The 20037-nt window shown below is 40.1% G+C and overlaps 1 protein-coding gene across 1 annotated transcript in view; it reads right to left on the reverse strand.

The window, feature by feature from the left end:
- Positions 1–274: 274 nt before the first annotated feature.
- Positions 275–20037, reverse strand: part of LOC126191509 (nucleolar protein 9) — a 50270-nt gene continuing 30507 nt past the window's right edge. Inside the window, exons 7-8 of the mRNA XM_049932404.1 lie at positions 8048–8191; positions 275–650 (exon numbers count right to left, since the gene is read on the reverse strand). Of these exons, the coding sequence (XP_049788361.1) occupies positions 369–650; positions 8048–8191 (426 nt within the window). The 3' untranslated portion in view covers positions 275–368. The remainder of the gene's footprint in view (positions 651–8047; positions 8192–20037) is intronic.

Raw genomic sequence — 20037 nt, forward strand, 5'->3', positions numbered from 1 at the left:
CACACTTCACTCTGTTAGTCATTTAAAAAAATTAATATCCAATAATTATTGCTCTTACTATGTAGTGTTGAAGATTCCAGAAATTATAGTTTTGAATCTTCTGTTATAAAATTTACTAGGTAGGGACAAGATTAAAAAACTTTTCTGTGATGTAACAAATACTGGAAACATAAAATCACTTACATTGGAAAGTACAAAATAAATTTTTAAAAATTCTGCTGAAATAACAACCTATATCAATAATTAGGAGTAAAGAACACCATTCACTCAATGGTTATCTCAATCATATTATACACTTTATTTAAATACAGTCTTTAACAACAGTAATATTCACAGTTATTAAGGCAATGCATACAAACTCTAATGCCTCACTGTACAGACTTTGAATTTGCTGGCAAGATGTCAGCAAACAACTTCTGAACTCTTCTTTTCCCCTCTTGAGCAGCTACCCAATCTGCCCGACGGTGGCAAAATGTATCAAGGGCATAACGTGACCACACACCAAATCCAAAACTGTCTGCAATAACTTTACTTCGGGAGTTACTCAATTCTGTTGCAATCATCTCTCGAAGCTTACAGGGCAGTACTGCCCACAATGCATCAAGTGCGCGAGAGCCATGCTTTGAACATGACAGGGTCACAAAATTATCCTAGAAAAGAGACACCAAATATATCACGGAACAGACCATTTATAACAAAGATGATTATCAATGAAAAACAGGAAATGAACTTGTAATAGTGATTAGCATGTTATCTACAAGTATTTCAGTATGAAAATTCAGAATGTGTGTGCATAATTAATTATGGTTTGGAGTGTTGAAGTTTCAAAATATGTAATCTCTACATCAATTATTTGTTGAATGAATACTGCTGGCAAACAGCTACAGGTACATCATGGTATGTAGGTACTAGTCATCTCTGCAGATTATCAAACAAATTCTACATTGTTCTTTCAAAAATCACCATTTTCTCATGACCCTAACCTTATACATGTCTTTTCCTCTCACATTTGGATTTCTGACATATTATTGGCCACTAACTTAAAAATATTGATATTTCAGATCACATCAATTTAATACCTACATTCTCAAAAAAAAAAAAAAAAACAACTTAAAGAGGCGTAAAATTAGGATTTTAATAACAGAAGTACCTATTATAAGAGCAATGTATATACGGAGAGATACTTTGAATATAGGAGAACGTAGGAAAATGACAGAAAAATCAAAGCATGGAGAAAAACAATCAAGATTCATATCTTGTGTTGTAATGTCACATTACCTTACCACATTTTGTATTTTATTTTTCATACTTTTCTGCTTGTAACATAATCGTCAAGTTAAGGTGTATTCTCTTAGCCCTCATACAGTCACTATTCCAGACCATGCACAGTGATTTCATTCACTTAGAAATACCAACACATTCCATCCTCATCTGATTTGATACGAAGCTTTTCAGTGTTGTCTTTCATATTAATAACCTTCTCAAACTCCCAATAACATGCCAAACAATCCAGGTTTCATTTCTGTGTTAAATATGTATCTCCTCATTCAGAAAACTTTCACGAAGTATACTCAGAGGTCTGTTTGCACTTGAAAATTTCTTTTTCCAGGACAATCATAACAAATTCTGCATAGTTCTGTAAATACCACGTCCCCTCCCCATCTCAGAAGCTGTCACTTTCACTTACTTGATTTACACTCTTGCTCATATATTAAAGATAACTGCAGAACCTGGTGCCACACAACGTGGCACAACACAAAACTGGCGATAAAAGCATAGGCACATTGGGAACACACATGACACATATCTGTAAGTCTACAGTGTTGGTGATAAGTTGAGAAAACCATCCCGAAATACTTGTGCTACAAAATGCCACTGTTTCCTGCACATGTACCCTGACATCAATATGGGATACGATCACCATGCACACGTACACAGGCCCCAAAACGGGTTGGCATACTCTTAATCAGGTGGTCGAGCAGCTGTTGGGGTACAGCCTCCCATTCTTGCACCAGAGCCTGTTGGCACTACTGAAGTGTCATTATTGTTGTTGTTGTTGTTGTTGTGGTCTTCAGTCCTGAGACTGGTTTGATGCAGCTCTCCATGCTACCCTATCCTGTGCAAGCTTCTTCATCTCCCAGTACTGACTGCAACCTACATCCTTCTGAATTTGCTTAGTGTATTCATCTCTTGGTCTCCCTCTATGATATTTGCCCTCCACACTGCCCCCCAATGCTAAATTTGTGATCCCTCGATGCCTCAGATCATGTCCTACCAACTGGTCCCTTCTTCTTGTCAAGTTGTGCCACAAGCTCCTCTTCTCCCCAATTCTATTCAATACCTCCTCATTAGTTATGTGATCTACCCATTTAATCTTCAGCATTTTAATGTAACACCACATTTCGAAATGTTCTATTCTCTTCTTGTCCAAACTATTTATCGTCCATGTCTCACTTCCATACATGGCTACACTCCATACAAATACTTTCAGAAACGACTTCCTGACACTTAAATCTATACTCGATGTTAACAAACTTCTTCAGAAACGCTTTCTTTGCCATTGCCAGTCTACATTTTATATTCTCTCTACTTCAACCATCCTCAGTTATTTTGCTCCCCAAATAGCAAAAGATTGAATAACATCAGGGAGAGGCTACAACCCTGTCTCACTCCCTTCCCAACCACTGCTTCCCTATCATGTCCCTCGACTCTTATAACTGTCAACTGGTTTCTGTACAAATTGTAAGTAGCCTTTTGCTCCCTGTATTTTACCCCTGCCACCTTTAGAATTTGAAAGAGAGTATTCCAGTCAAAACATTGTCAAACGCTTTCTCTAAGTCTACAAATGCTAGAAACGTAGGTTTGCCTTTCCTTAATCTTTCTTCTAAGATAAGTCGTAAGGTCAGTATTGCCTCACGTGTTCCAATATTTCTACGGAATCCAAACTGATCTTCCCCGAGGTCGGCTTCTACCAGTTTTTCCATTCATCTGTAAAGAATTCGTGTTAGCATTTTGCAGCTGTGACGAAAACTGATAGTTCGGTAATTTTCACATTTGTCAACACCTGCTTTCTTTGGCATTGGAATTACTATATTCTTCTTGAAATCTGAGGGTATTTTCCTGTCTTATACGTCTTGCTCACCAGATGGTAGAGTTTTGTCAGGACTGGCTCTCCCAAGGCCGTCAGAAGTTCTAATGGAATGTTGTCTACTCCCGGGGCCTTGTTTTGACTCAGGTCTTTCAGTGCTCCGTCAAACTCTTCACGCAGTATCGTATCTCCCATTACATCTTCATCTACATCCTCTTCCATTTCCATAATATTGTCCTCAAGTACATCGCCCTTGTATAGACCCTCTATATACTCCTTCCACCTTTCTGCTTTCCCTTCTTTGCTTACAACTGGGTTTCCATCTGAGCTCTTGATATTCATACAAGTGGTTCTGTTTTCTCCAAAGGTCTCTTTAATTTTCCTGTAGGCAGTATCTATCTTACCCCTAGTGAGATAAGCCTCTATGTCCTTACGTTTGTCCTCTAGCCATCCGTGCTTAGCCATTTTGCACTTCCTGTCGATCTGATTTTTGAGACATTTGTATTCCTTTTTGCCTGCTTCATTTACTGCATTTTTATATTTTCTCCTCTCATCAATTAAATTCAATATTTCTTCTGTTACCCAAGGATTTCTACTAGCCCTCGTCTTTTTACCTACTTGATCCTCTGCTGCCTTCACTACTTCATCCCTCAGAGCTACCCATTCTTCTTCTACTGTATTTCTTTCCCCCCTTTCCTGTCAATTGTTCCCTTATGCTCTCCCTGAAACTCTGTACAACCTCTGGTTTAGTCAGTTTATCTAGGTCGTGTCTCCTTAAATTCCCACCTTTTTGCAGTTTCTTCAGTTTTAATCTACAGTTCATAACCAATAGATTGTGGGCAGATGTGGATTCTATCTGCCCCTGGAAATGTCTTACAATTTAAAACCTGGTTCCTGAATCTCTGTCTTACCATTATATAATCTATCTGATACCTTCTAGTATCTCCACGATTCTTCCATGTATACAACCTTCTTTTATGATTCTTGAACCAAGTGTTAGCTATGATAAAGTTATGCTCTGTGCAAAATTCTACCAGACGGCTTCCTCTTTCATTTCTTACCCCCAATCCATATTCACCTACTATGTTTCCTTCTCTCCCTTTTCCTACTGTCGAATTCCAGTCACCCATGACTATTAAATTTTCGTTTCCTTTCACTACCTGAATAATTTCTTTTATCTCATCATACATTTCATCAATTTCTTCATCATCTGCAGAGCTAGTTGGCATATAAACTTGTACTACTGTAGTAGGCGTGGGCTTCATGTCTATCTTGGCCACAATAATGCGTTTACTATGCTATTTGTAGTAGCCTACCCACACTCCTATTTTTTTTATTCATTATTAAACCTACTTCTGCATTACCCCTATTTGATTTTGTATTTATAACCCTGTATTCACCTGACCAGAAGTCTTATTCCTCCTGCCACCGAACTTCACTAATTCCCACTATATCCAACTTTAACCTATCCATTTCCCTTTTTAAATTTTCTAACCTACCTGCTCGATTAAGGGATCTGACATTCCATGCTCTGATCCGTAGAACGCCAGTTTCCTTTCTCCTGATAACGACGTCCTCTTCAGTAGTCCCCGCCCGGAGATCCGAATGGGGGACTATTTTACCTCCGGAATACTTTACCCAAGAGGACTCCATCATTATTTAACCATACAGTAAAGCTGCATGCCCTCGGGAAAACTTACGGCTGTAGTTTCCCTTTGCTTTCAGCTGTTCGCAGTACCAGCACAACAAAGCTGTTTTGGTTAGTGTTACAAGGCCAGATCAGTCAATCATCCAGACTGTTGCTCCTGCAACTACTGTACAGGCTGCTGCCCCTCTTCAGGAACCACACGTTTGTCTGGCCTCTCAACAGATACCCCTCCATTGTGGTTGCACCTATGGTACAGCCATCTGTATCGCTGAGGCACGCAAGCCTCCCCACCAACGGCAAGGTCCATGGTTCATGGGGGAGGGGGCTGTCTTAGTGGTTTGAAGACATGCAGCGTAACGTCGACCAAGAGTATCCCAGACGTGCTCGATGGGTTTTAGTTCTGGAGAACAGGCAGGCCACTCCATTCGCCTGATATCTTCTGTTTCAAGGTATTCATCCATGATGGCAGGTCAGTGGGGCCATGCGTTATCATCCACCAGGAGGAAGGTGGGACCTTCTGAACGCCTGAAAAGGCAGACATACTGGTGTAAAATAACATCCCGGTACACCTGACCTGTTACAGTTCCTCTGTCAAAGACGTGCAGGGGTGTATGTAGTTCTTGACACCAGGCTTTACGGGCACTCCTGTGACCAGGGGTCAGTGGAATGCACATTGCAGGTCTCCGGGCGAATAAACCATGTCTGTTCAGTCGTCTGTGGACTGTGTGTCTGGAGACAACTGTTCCAGTGGCTGCGGTAAGGTCTCAAGCAAGGCTACCTGCTGTACTCCGTGGCCATCTGCAGGCACTGATGGTGAGATATCGGTCTTCTTGTGATATTGTACACTGTAGCGTCCCGTACTGTAGTGCCTGGACAGTTTTTCTGTTTGCTGGAGTCACTACCATAATCTTGAGATCACACTGTGGCACACAGAGGGCCCGTGCTACAACCTGCTGTGTTCGACCAGCCTCCATTCGCCCTAGCATTCTACCCCTCATATCGTCATCAATATGTGTTCTTTGAGCCATTTTCAACACACAGTCACCATTAGCATGTTTGAAAACGTCTGCACACTTACTTGCTGCACCATACTCCGACATGCACCAACACACCTCTGCGTGTGTGAACTGCTGCCAGTGCCACAGTGTGACGACCACAGGTCAAATGCACCGCATGGTCATACCTCGAGGTGATTTAAACCCGTTCACCACCCACCAGAGTGTTGTTCCACCACGTATCAACATTATCCTTAATATATGAGCATGAGTGTAGGAACTGGTCATGAATGTTTGTACGAGATTATGGTTGCTGAAGTGAATGACAGCAGACTTAGTCACTCTGTGGTAATATTTTCAGATACTCTTTTACTTCAGTTTAATCTCCCATTAACAGAGGGTGTGGCAGAACCAAATAAGCAGTTTTAAGGGGCAATAAAAAGTAAATCTGGATGTACAAAGAAAACATATTTTTATTTCCTAAATTAGTGCAATATCCCATTTTACTTTCATTTAGTTTGAAAAATAATGTCCTCAAGATGGCAGCTGCTAGCGTCAATACATTTTTGTAGATGATCCCTGAAGTTACGAGCAGCTCTTGCACACGTATCATGGGGTATGGCATTCACTTTGTTAATAATACGCTCTTTTTTAACTCTGGTAGGGTGCGAGGGCAGCTTTTGAAAACCTTTTCCTTCAGATATCCCCACAGAAAGTAGTCACAAATGCTCAAATCTTGGGACCCCTCAAAGAGACGAGGCGTCTCGTAAAAATTTCTCTCAAAACATCAAGTGAAATTAGAACAGTTTGAGCAGTGGCTACATCTTGTTGGAACCACAAGTCCCCCAGTCCATGTTCTTCAACAATCTCGTCCATTCTAGGTTGCAGAAAATTTTGCAACACTGAAACATAACGTGTGGAATTCACTGTCACTATCATTCCTTCCTCCTCAAAAAAGTAAGGGCCTACCAAGCCAAATTGTGATATGGCACGCCACACTGTCACTTTAGTAGAATGTTGCAGTTTTTCATGAATAATTCAGGGGTTATTTTCAGTCCAGTAGTGAAAGTTTTGCTTATTCACACACACACACACACACACACACACTAAAGCTCGTTGTGTAGCGGTCACAGATCTGTTGTTTTCATAATAAGATCGAATGTCAAAAACACAATGTGCACTGGTCCAGACCATATTGGCTACTCAAATGGGTTCAATGACTGAATAAAGGCAGAAAGTGAAAAACTTCATAAATTATTACTAAATTTGTCTACAAATTTAAACATAAAAGGAATCACGCAATGTTACAAATAATTTATCCATATACTAACAGCACCAGCAGCTCCCCATGTAACCCTGAAAAGCATTTTTAACTCCAAACCTTTTGTCTCTATAGTTAAATGAGGCATAATCTATTCCATAAGAGAATGATTTTGTAGCCTTTTGTTTAGATGTACACATGCTCCTGCTTAATAAGCAGCCTTTCATCATTATTTGTTGGTAATAAACTTACAATAATCAAACTATGGACTGCAAAAACTGAACAAAATTGTTCGTTGCAAAGCTGAAACATTCTCAAAACTATCTTGGTGACATCAATGCACAAACACAGGAAGGACAAGAATTTGAGATGGATATATGTCAAAATTAAGCACATTTAAGGACAAACGAAACTGGGGAGATTGATCAAACCAATATAAGATAAACTACTGTTATTAAAATCATTCTCCCTTTTAGAGACACTGATTTTCATTTGTTTTAAATGAAAGGAAAAGCTCAGATAAGATCAATTTTACTAAAGAAACTGCATACAGATAGGCCTACGAAAATATACAAGAAAGGAAGATGGAAAAACAAAAATAAATCAAAATAAATGCCAGCAAGCAAGCTAGAAAGTTTAAATACCTTTAGAATAATTACTGACTTACAGCCTTTTGTCAACTTCACCACCTGAAGGAGACTAACAACATATTTTTCATCAAAATATTGCAAAGTCTCAGAGACATCATAATAACCAAATGTCCAACAGCCTAAGCAACTTCATAATTACCACTTTGTTTTACATACAGAAGAAATGGCCAGTTTCTCCACTGTACACTAGGTTCACTAACAAGCATGTTTATTGTGTAATGAATATCCTTTTGTATTAATTTCATCAGAATCTTCTCCTCGACCCCAAGCAGCATGAACCATTAAAGCAATAAGGAAATGTCAATATCTTGATGGAGACATTTTAAATGTCACCACAAAATTACTCATGGTTAAAATCCACTTAAGTCTTTCCAAACATGAGACTTAGAAGATGTAATTACCAACCTTTAACCTATGTGCCATCTTTTCCCGGCTTTTCTCTCCCACAGTAGGACTGTTAACAAAAGCATCCATTATATGACTTCCACAGGGATCACAGATGAGATAAGTCAAATTAGATACAGGCATTTGTAAGAGACTTTGCACAATCTGGAACAAAAATATAAACATCAGTTTACAAGCAGTTGAACAGAATGATGAGTGTCACAAAGAGAGATAAGACAACACACAAAACTAAGGTAAAAGAGTGCAGATGAATTAAGTCAGCTGATGCTACGGGAATTAGGTTAGGAAACAAGACACAAAATAGTAAAGGAGTTTTGCTATTTGGGCAACAAAAAAACAGAGGATGGTAGAAATGAGGGGAATATAAAATATAGACTAGCATAGTGAGAAACTACTTTCTAATAAACAAATTTAACAGCTTACTTGCCAAAGCAGTTGCATGCCAGAAGTGAGATCTCTCTGGGAAACATGAAACTGCTACCCAAAAAATGTAAATATGTTAACACTGAACATAAATTTAAGTGCTAGAAACTCTTTTCTGGAATTATTTGTATGAATTTAGTGCTATCTGGAAATGTAAAAGAGATAATAAAGAGTACAGACAAGAACCGAATATAAACTAATGGAACATGTTGCTACAGAAGAATGCTGAAGATAAATTAGATATTGGGTAACTCATGATGAGATCCCCAGTCAAATTGGAGAGAAAAGAGCTTTTATGGCAAAACTTGATTAAAAGAAGGGATTTTATTTTTTTAGTGTATGGTTTACAGAATTACATTTTAAAAATATATACAAGTAAGTTGATATAAGATAAAATAATATGAATCAGTACAATATGGAGCTCCACATTTTTCTTGGTCGGTTGGATAATGTTGCCTAACTTCTTACAACCATGGAATGACATCCACTCATTTCTCCACTCATCTCTTAGATTAAAACTTTCTGGGGCAAATTGGCCAGTGTTTACCCAGATTGGTTCTCTAGATTTTAATCGAGTGCACAGTAATTTGTTCAGTGTTTCATGAATAGTTAAGTCTCTGGATCTTTCGAGTTTCATCCATTCATGTGATATTGCTTGTTTTCCTTGGAGATTTGTAGGGGCAGTATGACAGCCGAATAAAATGGGATCACAGCCATAAGAATCAGAACTACCATATTTACCCAAGTACAAGATGACCCTGATTATAAGACAACACTCTTTCTTCAAGAGGCTTCTTGAAAAAAAATTATTTTTAACAAATTCTGACTAATCAAAATTACAAACTGTTTTATTGACAAAGCATCTGCCTAAAAAGCTAATACCATACTTATCCTAAATTTCTGCCGTTTATTGATTGTCTACATTTTGATAATAAAAGGAGAAATAAATACATGGAAAAAAAGAAAAAAGGTTATGTTACTTTGTGGGCCATTTTCTTTTGTACATTTTTCACTTACTAGCTCTGTCATCTGTGGTATCACTATTTTTAATCTCATCGCCCTAACACCATAGCTGTGAAACTTACATATTCGCTGTCACAAATATTTGGCTCTTTCTTCCGAATATTTTACAATTTCTGAGGTTGCAGTTCCATGGGACCTGAGAATACAGCTGTTTTTATCCTAATGCATATCAGATTTCGCTTCTTTGCTGACGTGAGGATGTTACAATGTTTTTTGCTTTCAAACTGGTCGTCTGCCCACCGCTCTCTCATTGGCAGCATAGAACCAGCAGCTCAAGCACACCCTTTCATTTCTATAATACATCATGGTAAGTGCCAATAACACTGCAGCACGAAACACGTAAGTACACGACTAGCACCTATGTAGGCTTTTACAGTCTCTTGCAGAAATGAATACTTTTCTTGAGTATTTATTCAATTTTAAAGTCAATTCAATTCTGATTACAAATGAATTCAGGCAAACTACAGCTTAAATGTGGTAGATGTTCCTAAAAAGCCAAAGTACGCAGTACAGATGCCCATGGTTGGTAACATGATGTAATTTGCTGCCCACTCACTACTCTCCTCTGTGCACTCTCTGGTTCTCAGTCAAGTGAGCATCAGTGTCCCCCCTCCAACCTTTACATAGTGTTGAGCTTTAGCAAGTGTGAAACACAGACTGCAATATCTTCTAGGGTACAAGTCATGTGTAACAACAGCAACTAAAACATAAATAAAAGATCACAATCACAATTCAGTCAAATTTTCGAACTTTCGCTTGTCCCATGATTTACTGATTTCTGTTGGTACTGTCTTGCTGCTGTAATATATTCTCATGACAATAATTACAGCCAGTTTACTATGATTTACTTCATTTGTTACACATTTCATTCTGGATTAATTTCCCTTGTTTCATCTTAATGTCACCATCATGTTCTAACGCTGATTAAAAGCTTGTACTGTTCTTACCCTGTATTCTAATACATGAACAGGGAGATTGAACTGCTCGTTTGCAACCCATTTAGTAAGTCATTAAAGTCTCTCATAATCAAAGTATTTATCTGGATTCAGAATCAAGTAACGCTTTTTGAAATACAACATTTCTACTTTTGAATGTTACCTTTACATAAAATGCAGCATTAATGTTTGTACACAGTACCAACACATGTATGAGAACTTTTATTGCAAACCTATTCAAATACAACAAGAGCTTGTCAGAGGATAGAATTCAGTGCTACTTTCTCCTGTTTTATGAAACTCAAATTTTAAGCACAGCAATAGACTGTTGTAGTGGCTAGTTCATAGTTTCTTGCGTACCCTTTGCACTAGAGCCGCGTGAGTCAAATGTCACGTGATCATTCGAGCTACTTCGATACTGTACCAAGTGCTTTGGCATATCAACCCGTTTAGATGCGAGTATCGTTTGCCCTGCCCTGTCCTCCTAAATTCTTCAAAATAAATCTGCATGTAACCTCAATAGCCAAAGCTTCGTATCTAAACATAAGACAAACTCTATGTACTCTATTAGACAATGTAAAAATATTCACCTCAGCAGCAATAGTTTGATCTGTGAATATAAGAATACCTGTATTTCTTGAATGACAGATTTGGGGAAAAACCTCATCATCAGGTAAATATGGTGTACAAAAGGAGGGATAGATTAATAGGCCACACCCTGAGGCATCAAGGAAAAATTACTTTGGCAATAGGGGAAGTGTGAGCTGCAATACCCACATTCTTACAAATCGCTAAATTTACATTTCCTCACTTGTATTGCCCAGCGTTCAGCATATAAACATCTCCTCTGCATATCTCCTCTCAATAGTAAAGTTGTGACAGATGAGTTAGACGGATGCAGCTGCACTCTGTGTGTGTAGGGAAATCACGGAAAACCTAAATCAGGATGGCCGGATACAGGTTTGAACTGTCATCCTCCTGAATGCCAGTCCAGTGTGGCAACCACTGCAAATCTTGGCCAGTCTTGATCTAAAGGAGAGAAATTAAGGTCTCATGCTCCACTGAGGCTGAGGTCATCTGAGGAATACAAGCTTGTTTACTATAAGGATAAAAAAGCAAACTTGCAGCATCCCATTTCAAAAAACCATCCTGCCATTCTTCTTAATTGATCAAGAAAAAAAGTAGAAAACCTACATTTCTATAAGATGGAAAATACAATCAGTAAAAACTGTTAAATTACGAGACACAATTCATGGCCAGTAATTACTTCTAGGGGACAAAATATTGAGTGCTGCTGCTATAGATGTGTATCAGTACGTGGCACTATTCTAGCTTTCGAAACTATTAGCTTCATGAACCACGGACCTTGCCGTTGGTGGGGAGGCTTGCGTGCCTCAGCGATACAGATAGCCGTACCGTAGGTACAACCACAACGGAGGGGTATCTGTTGAGAGGCCAGACAAACGTGTGGTTCCTGAAGGGTGGCAGCAGCCTTTTCAGTAGTTGCAAGGGCAACAGTCTGGATGATTGACTGATCTGGCCTTGTAACAATAACCAAAATGGCCTTGCTGTGCTGGTACTGCGAATGGCTGAAAGCAAGGGGAAACTACGGCCGTAATTTTTCCCGAGGGCATGCAGCTTTACTGTATGATTAAACGATGATGGCGTGCTCTTGGGTAAAATATTCCGGAGGTAAAATAGTCCCCCATTCGGATCTCCGGGCGGGGACTACTCAAGAGGATGTCGTTATCAGCAGAAAGAAAACTGGCGTTCTACGGATCGGAGCGTGGAATGTCAGATCCCTTAATCGGGCAGGTAGATTAGAAAATTTTAAAAGGGAAATGGATAGGTTAAAGTTAGATAGAGTGGGAATTAGTGAAGTTCGGTGGCAGGAGGAACAAGACTTCTGGTCAGGTGACTACAGGGTTATAAACACAAAGTCAAATAGGGGTAATGCAGGAGTAGGTTTAATAATGAATAGGAAAATAGGAATGCGGGTAAGCTACTACAAACAGCATAGTGAACGCATTATTGTGGCCAAGATAGATACGAAGCCCACACCTACTACAGTAGTACAAGTTTATATGCCAACTAGCTCTGCAGATGATGAAGAAATTGAAGAAATGTATGATGAAATAAAAGAAATTATTCAGACAGTGAAGGGAGACGAAAATTTAATAGTCATTGGTGACTGGATTTCGAGTGTAGGAAAAGGGAGAGAAGGAAACGTAGTAGGTGAATATGGATTGGGGCAAAGAAATGAAAGAGGAAGCCGCCTGGTAGAATTTTGCACAGAGCACAACTTAATCATAGCTAACACTTGGTTTAAGAATCATGATAGAAGGTTGTATACATGGAAGAACCCTGGAGACACTAAAAGGTATCAGATAGATTATATAATGGTAAGACAGAGATTTAGGAACCAGGTTTTAAATTGTAAGACATTTCCAGGGGCAGATGTGGACTCTGACCACAATCTATTGGTTATGACCTGTAGATTAAAACTGAAGAAACTGCAAAAAGGTGGGAACTTAAGGAGATGGGACCTGGATAAACTGAAAGAACCAGAGGTTGTACAGAGTTTCAGGGAGAGCATAAGGGAACAATTGACAGGAATGGGGGAAAGAAATACAGTAGAAGAAGAATGGGTAGCTTTGAGGGATGAAGTAGTGAAGGCAGCAGAGGATCAAGTAGGTAAAAAGACGAGGGCTAGTAGAAATCCTTGGGTAACAGAAGAAATATTGAATTTAATTGATGAGAGGAGAAAATATAAAAATGCAGTAAATGAAGCAGGCAAAAAGGAATACAAACGTCTCAAAAACGAGATCGACAGGAAGTGCAAAATGGCTAAGCAGGCATGGCTAGAGGACAAATGTAAGGATGTAGAGGCGTATCTCACTTGGGGGTAAGATAGGTACTGCCTACAGGAAAATTAAAGAGACTTTTGGAGATAAGAGAACCACTTGTATGAACATCAAGAGCTCAGATGGAAACCCAGTTCTAAGCAAAGAAGGGAAAGCAGAAAGGTGGAAGGAGTATATAGAGGGTCTATACAAGGGCGATGCAATTGAGGACAATATTATGGAAATGGAAGAGGATGCAGATGAAGATGAAATGGGAGATACGATACTGCGTGAAGAGTTTGACAGAGCACTGAAAGCCCTGAGTCGAAACAAGGCCCCCGGAGTAGACAACATTCCATTGGAACTACTGACGGCCTTGGGAGAGCCAGTCCTGACAAAACTCTACCATCTGGTGAGCAAGATGTATGAAACAGGCGAAATACCCTCAGACTTCAAGAAGAATATAATAATTCCAATCCCAAAGAAAGCAGGTGTTGACAGATGTGAAAATTACCGAACAATCAGTTTAATAAGCCACAGCTGCAAAATACTAACACGAATTCTTTACAGACGAATGGAAAAACTAGTAGAAGCCGACCTCGGGGAAGATCAGTTTGGATTCCGTAGAAATACTGGAACACGTGAGGCAATACTGACCTTACTACTTATCGTAGAAGAAAGATTAAGGAAAGGCAAACCTACGTTTCTAGCATTTTTAGACTTAGAGAAAGCTTTTGACAATGTTTACTGGAATACTCTCTTTCAAATTCTAAAGGTGGCAGGGGTAAAATACAGGGAGCGAAAGGCTATTTACAATTTGTACAGAAACCAGATGGCAGTTATAAGAGTCGTGGGACATGAAAGGGAAGCAGTGGTTGGGAAGGGAGTAAGACAGGGTTGTATCCTCTCCCCGATGTTATTCAATCTGTATATTGAGCAAGCAGTAAAGGAAACAAAAGAAAAATTCGGGGTAGGTATTAAAATCCATGGAGAAGAAATAAAAACTTTGAGGTTCGCCAATGACATTGTAATTCTGTCAGAGACAGCAAAGGACTTGGAAGAGCAGTTGAACGGAATGGATGGTGTCTTGAAGGGGGGATATAAGATGAACATCAACAAAAACAAAACGAGACTAATGGAATGCAGTCGAATTAAGTAGGGTGATGTTGACGGTATTAGATTAGGAAATGAGACACTTAAAGTAGTAAAGGAGTTTTGCTATTTGGGGAGCAAAATAACTGATATTGGTCGAAGTAGAGAGGATATAAAATGTAGACTGGCAATGGCAAGGACAGCATTTCTGAAGAAGAGAAATTTGTTAACATCGAGTATAGATTTAAGTGTCAGGAAGTCATTTCTGAAAGTATTTGTATGGAGTGTAGCCATGTATGGATGTGAAACATGGACGGTAAATAGTTTGGACAAGAAGAGAATAGAAGCTTTCGAAATGTAGTGCTACAGAAGAATGCTGAAGATTAGATGGGTAGATCACATAACTAATGAGGAAGTATTGAATAGGATTGGGGAGAAGAGAAGTTTGTGGCACAACTTGACCAGAAGAAGGGATCGGTTGGTAGGACATGTTCTGAGGCATCAAGGGATCACCAATTTAGTATTGGAGGGCAGCGTGGAGGGTAAAAATCGTAGGGGGAGACCAAGAGATGAATACACTAAGCAGATTCAGAAGGATGTAGGTTGCAGTAGGTACTGGGAGATGAAGAAGCTTGCACAGGATAGAGTAGCATGGAGAGCTGCATCAAACCAATCGCAGGACTGAAGACCACAACCACAACAACAACAACATAGTTTCTTTCTTGGGGATGAGAAAGGGAAGACTGGAGAGGTCACAAAGGAAGGTCAGGTCGCTCAGGTCAAAGGATAAGAGGTGCCAACCAGTGCTGAGGTTGGTCAGGGTGTACATGTGGACAAGGAAAAAAAATCTCTGATTTTTCTCAGATGTTCCGGTTAAAAATACACTTTTTTCCGGGTGAAAATACACTTTTGACAGTAAACTTTCTCTCAGAACCATAAAATTTGGAAACCCTTTGAATTGTTAAGGTTTTATACAATGGCGTAGAACTTGCCGGCACTTCAGAGAACAAACAATAAAACTAAAACTAATAACATTTCAGTCTTTCATAATTATATGACTATTTTAATTAACTTGCTAGCTCTCGTTTTGTTTTCATTTGACATGAGAGTTGTAAATGAAGGAAACAGCAAAATCACTAAAGCTAAACAGGGGTCACGTGAAGACTACCGTACTCTCCACTGATACTTAAACTGCTCTGTGCATGCGTGAATTTGGCAACTTGGACTTGCCAGAAGAATTTTTCCAGCTGTGTGTGACTGCTTGTTGCTACTGCTGATACAGCCGCACTTCAAATAGCCATAAGCGGGAGCAGGTTCTGCTCATACGCGCATCAACTGTGCATGCGCACGAGCCCGCTGGCAACTGCTCAAATGAACCTAATGCAAACCATTGTGATCTCACAGTCATCGAAAGCAGTTTGTTGTTATGAAGTGTTGCATAGTCTTCGTCCTAAAGCCTTCGACACATTTTGGTGTGGGCAGGCGATTGTGTGTGCACTGTTGTTTGTTGGTGGAAACGGCGCATTTCCTTTGCAACTTAAGTTTGTTTTGGTTTTCTTTCTCTTGTTAATGTTTTTTATTGCTGCAGTATTATTCTGTAGTAGCAGACTAAAGTAAAATTATTTGTTAGAGTATCAGTCCTTACCAGTCAAAATTACAAAACTTTTAACTGAAAACTAAAACAACAAAAAATTCCCGGAATTCTAAAAAAAATCCCGGGTTTTTCCCAGTTTTCTCCCTGATGAAAAAATTCCCAGATCTCCTGGTTCATATACACCCCGTTGGCGGTAAACAAAGATGATGTGATTCTTCAGTTTCTCCTGGCATTTTTGTTGATCAAACTGTATAAGGGTGTACTGCCAATTCACAGCGCCCAACAGGCACAATATTTCAGTGATCAGACATGTCGCCATTGTCACGTGCACTGATGAACTGAGCTCCTGAGGGCGCACAGCTAATTAATATCTTCTGTCTTCGTGAGCTGCTTTGTCCATGGTCCGTGGCTGCACATAGGCAACTGCGAACATGCTAGGGCCTGCGTCTGTGATAGCGTTGATGTACGTTATCTGTCCCCAGATCTTTTTGTTTGCTGAGATTCTTCTTAATTAAACTCAGTGCTGGTTTCCAAGACTTTGCTAAGATTATAGCAGCAATCTCGGTTGAAGAGATCATCTCTGGTGTGAATTTTTATGGCCTCTCTAATGATTCTTTCCAAGTATTTGGAAGTTTGTGCCAAGAACCTGGTACATTCATACTCCATCGTGTAATTCTTGGACAAACAGTGCCCTGCGACTGCTGACTTGTTAGGATACATCAGTTGAATGTGCTTCTGGTGTTCTCAGCAACAACCTTTGACAGTGCACACTGTCTGCCCAACATATGTACCCCACATTGACACGGTATCTGGTATATGCTGGCCTTCCATAAACCAAGATCACCTTTGATGCTTCCCAACAATGCTCATGTTTTATTGGGAGGACAAAAACAGTTCTTACTCATTGCTTCTTCAATATGTGTCCAATTTCTCCTAATAGTGTGTGAGTATACAGTAGCAGTGGCCACCTCTTCCTCTGTGACTTCTTCCATCTCCACGGGTTGTACTGTTATGGTGGGGTGGAGATTGCACCTAATCTGCCATTCTGGGTACATGTTTCTTCAGAATACGTTTCTGAGGTGTCCCAGCTCCTGGGGCAGACTCTGCGTCTGGAATGGTGCACGCCCTGAGTACTAGTGTTTTTAGTATCCCATTCCCCTGCAAAGCATGGTGGCAGCTCTCTGCATACATATACAGACCAGTGTGCGTTTTCTCCCAATACACACCATGGCCCAGGGCACCATCAGCTCTTCTCTTGATCATGACATCCAGGAATGTCAATCTTCCTTCTACTTTGGTCTCCATAGTGAATTTGATGTTGGGATGTGTAGAGTTCAAATGTATAAGGGAGCCAAGCAGTTTGTCCCTTCCATGGGGCCAGGTGATGAATGTGTCATCTACAAAATGAAAAAAATGTGTAGGTTTCCATATGGATGATGCCAGGGGTTCCTTCTCAAGTACTTCTTATATAAATTCGTGATCACAGACAAGAGTGGGTTGCCGATTGCAACTCCTCCTGTTGGGGGAGAGGACCACCGACCATTTCAGGCATGTCCTGACTTCCACATATTTTCTTTTTAATGGAGAATACTATGAGCAAACAGAAGGAGTTGCAGTAGGCACCACACTCTCTCCTGTGGCTGTGAATTTGCATATGGAGTACTTCAATGAGGAAGACAGCTGCTACCACTCTTCACACGGAAATGGGGTACTAAAAACACTAGTACACAGGGCACACACCATTTCAGATACAGAGTGCGTGCCCCAGGAGATGGAACACCTCAGAACTGTATTCCGAAAAAACGAATACCCAGAATGGCACACGACGTGCCACCTCTGCCCCACTGCAACAGTACAACCTCTGGAGACAGAAGAAGTCACAGAGAAAGAGGGAGCCACTGCCTTTATGCCACACAGAGGCACACTATTGGGAAAAAAATGGGACACATTGAAGAAGCACCAAGCAAAAACTTTGCCCACCCTATAAAACACTAGAATTATTGGGAAGCGTCAAAGATGATCTTAGTTTGTAGAATGCTGGCGTGTATCAGATTCCATGTCAATGTGGGATACACACATTGCACAGACAGTACACATGGAACGTACCAGGATCTTTCACAAACTTCCAAATACTGGGACAGTGTTGTTAGAAGCCATAGAAACTAGCACCAGGGATAATCTCATCAACCGAGATTGCGACTATAATGTTGGCTTGGGAACCAGCACTGAGTTTAATTAAGAAGACTCTCAGCAAACAAACTGATCTGGTGACCAGGGGGACAGAGAACTTACATCAATGCTATCACAGATGCTGGTACTAGTGTGTCTGCGACCGCCGCCGCCCAGCTGTGGACTTAGCAGCTTGTGGGGGCAGGGGACATTAGTTGGCCGCACACCCTCAGGAGCTCAGTTCATCAGCATACCTAATGGTGGTGACATATCTGATTGTTGAAACATTGTGCCGGACACTATGAACCAGCAGTACACGCATGGACTGTTCGATCATAGAAGAAGGAGAAGAAGAAGAAGAAGAAGAAGATGATGATGATGTCAGAAAAAGTACTTTGGTAAGCACTGTGGCGAGTTCAGACCAGTGCATATTTCAACTGCTGGGATTTACACAAAGTATGAGCAAGAAGAAGTTTGCTTCTACTTGAAAGTATGGAACAGATTATGTTATGGAATGAATTAGATGGGCAATACTTTGTGACATGCACTATATTTGTACACTTATCCATTTTGTCTTATCACCCAGGTCACTACAAAGCAGTAGCTTTTATCCCACTGTCTCTTGGCAGACATTCATTAAGACATACACCCTCCTGCCTGGATATTCACAAAATCATGTTATTATGCACAACTGATATGATTAGCCTTTTGCTGATGTGTAGGAGCCACAACTTTCTGTAACCCCCCTGCCCTCCCAAATTAGTAGACCATTCTCTACAACTGTGTATATAATAATTTATTACAGCTCAGATACTTTAAAAGATCTACAACAGTCCTTTGACTGTAACATGTGGGACTGCCTTGGTGTTATCTTGTGGGTCTCATCAGATACTAGGTGCTGCACACTTCCAACACACTAGCCACTACTCAATATTTTATTGTTTCAGGCCTGGACACATGTTAAGGGATTTAGTAGTGTTTATTTACAATATTAACACTATTCACTGCAGTTTGCAGCAACAACCGAACACGAAACTACAAAATTGTCACAAACTGCAGGACATTTATCAAAATTCCATTTATTGGGCTTATAGTAAACAATAAAGTGTAGTGAAATTCCATCAAAAGCAGACAAAAAAAGGGGTTAAGAGCAAATGATAAGGAATGTTGAGAGTACCGTATTTACTCTAATCTAAGCCGCACTCGAATCTAAGCCGCACCTGAAAAATTTGATTCGAAATAAAGGAAAAAAAAAAAAATTCCCGAATCTAAGCCGCACCTGAAATTTGAGACTCGAAATTCAAGGGGAGAGAAAAGTTTTAGGCCGCACCTCCAAATCGAAACAAAGTTGGTCCATTGTAATATGAGACACAATGTAGGTCGAATGAATGACGATACAGCTACAGTAGTTTGGTTCCAGTCGTAAGCTTAGCAGTTAAGCTTTACCATGCAGCCATTGCTATGCGTCAGGCGCTCCGTCTGTATTTATACGGGTACCCTTCCTTTCTCACGTGCTTCGTCTGGTTTGAATCGATTGCTTATTTTGCTTTGATCTGATAAATGCCGTTTTCTTTGTTATAGGTGTTTGCGTCACTCTTAGGCTGAAAATGCATTACTGCACTGTGTCATGCATTGTTTGTCGCATTCTGATAGTGCGTGTTTACGGCCTGTCGCGGCTCGCGGCATGGCTTGCTTTTGTGCGCGCTACCGCCGCGTACAATAAAAAGAAGAGAGAGGAATCGTCTCATAAGCGAAACAATGACAAGACTGCTATTTGTTGTTACTTACACTGCTGCTTTCTTTGATAATGATCAACAAGAATCAAATAATAGACTGCGTATGATAGAACATGTTCTGAACGAGAGTTAGGCGAAAATTTTTCTCCGTTTGAAAATCTTTGCGGCCGCTTCT

The sequence above is a fragment of the Schistocerca cancellata genome, chromosome 6 (assembly GCF_023864275.1).
Source record: "Schistocerca cancellata isolate TAMUIC-IGC-003103 chromosome 6, iqSchCanc2.1, whole genome shotgun sequence".
Classification (NCBI taxonomy): domain Eukaryota; kingdom Metazoa; phylum Arthropoda; class Insecta; order Orthoptera; family Acrididae; genus Schistocerca; species Schistocerca cancellata.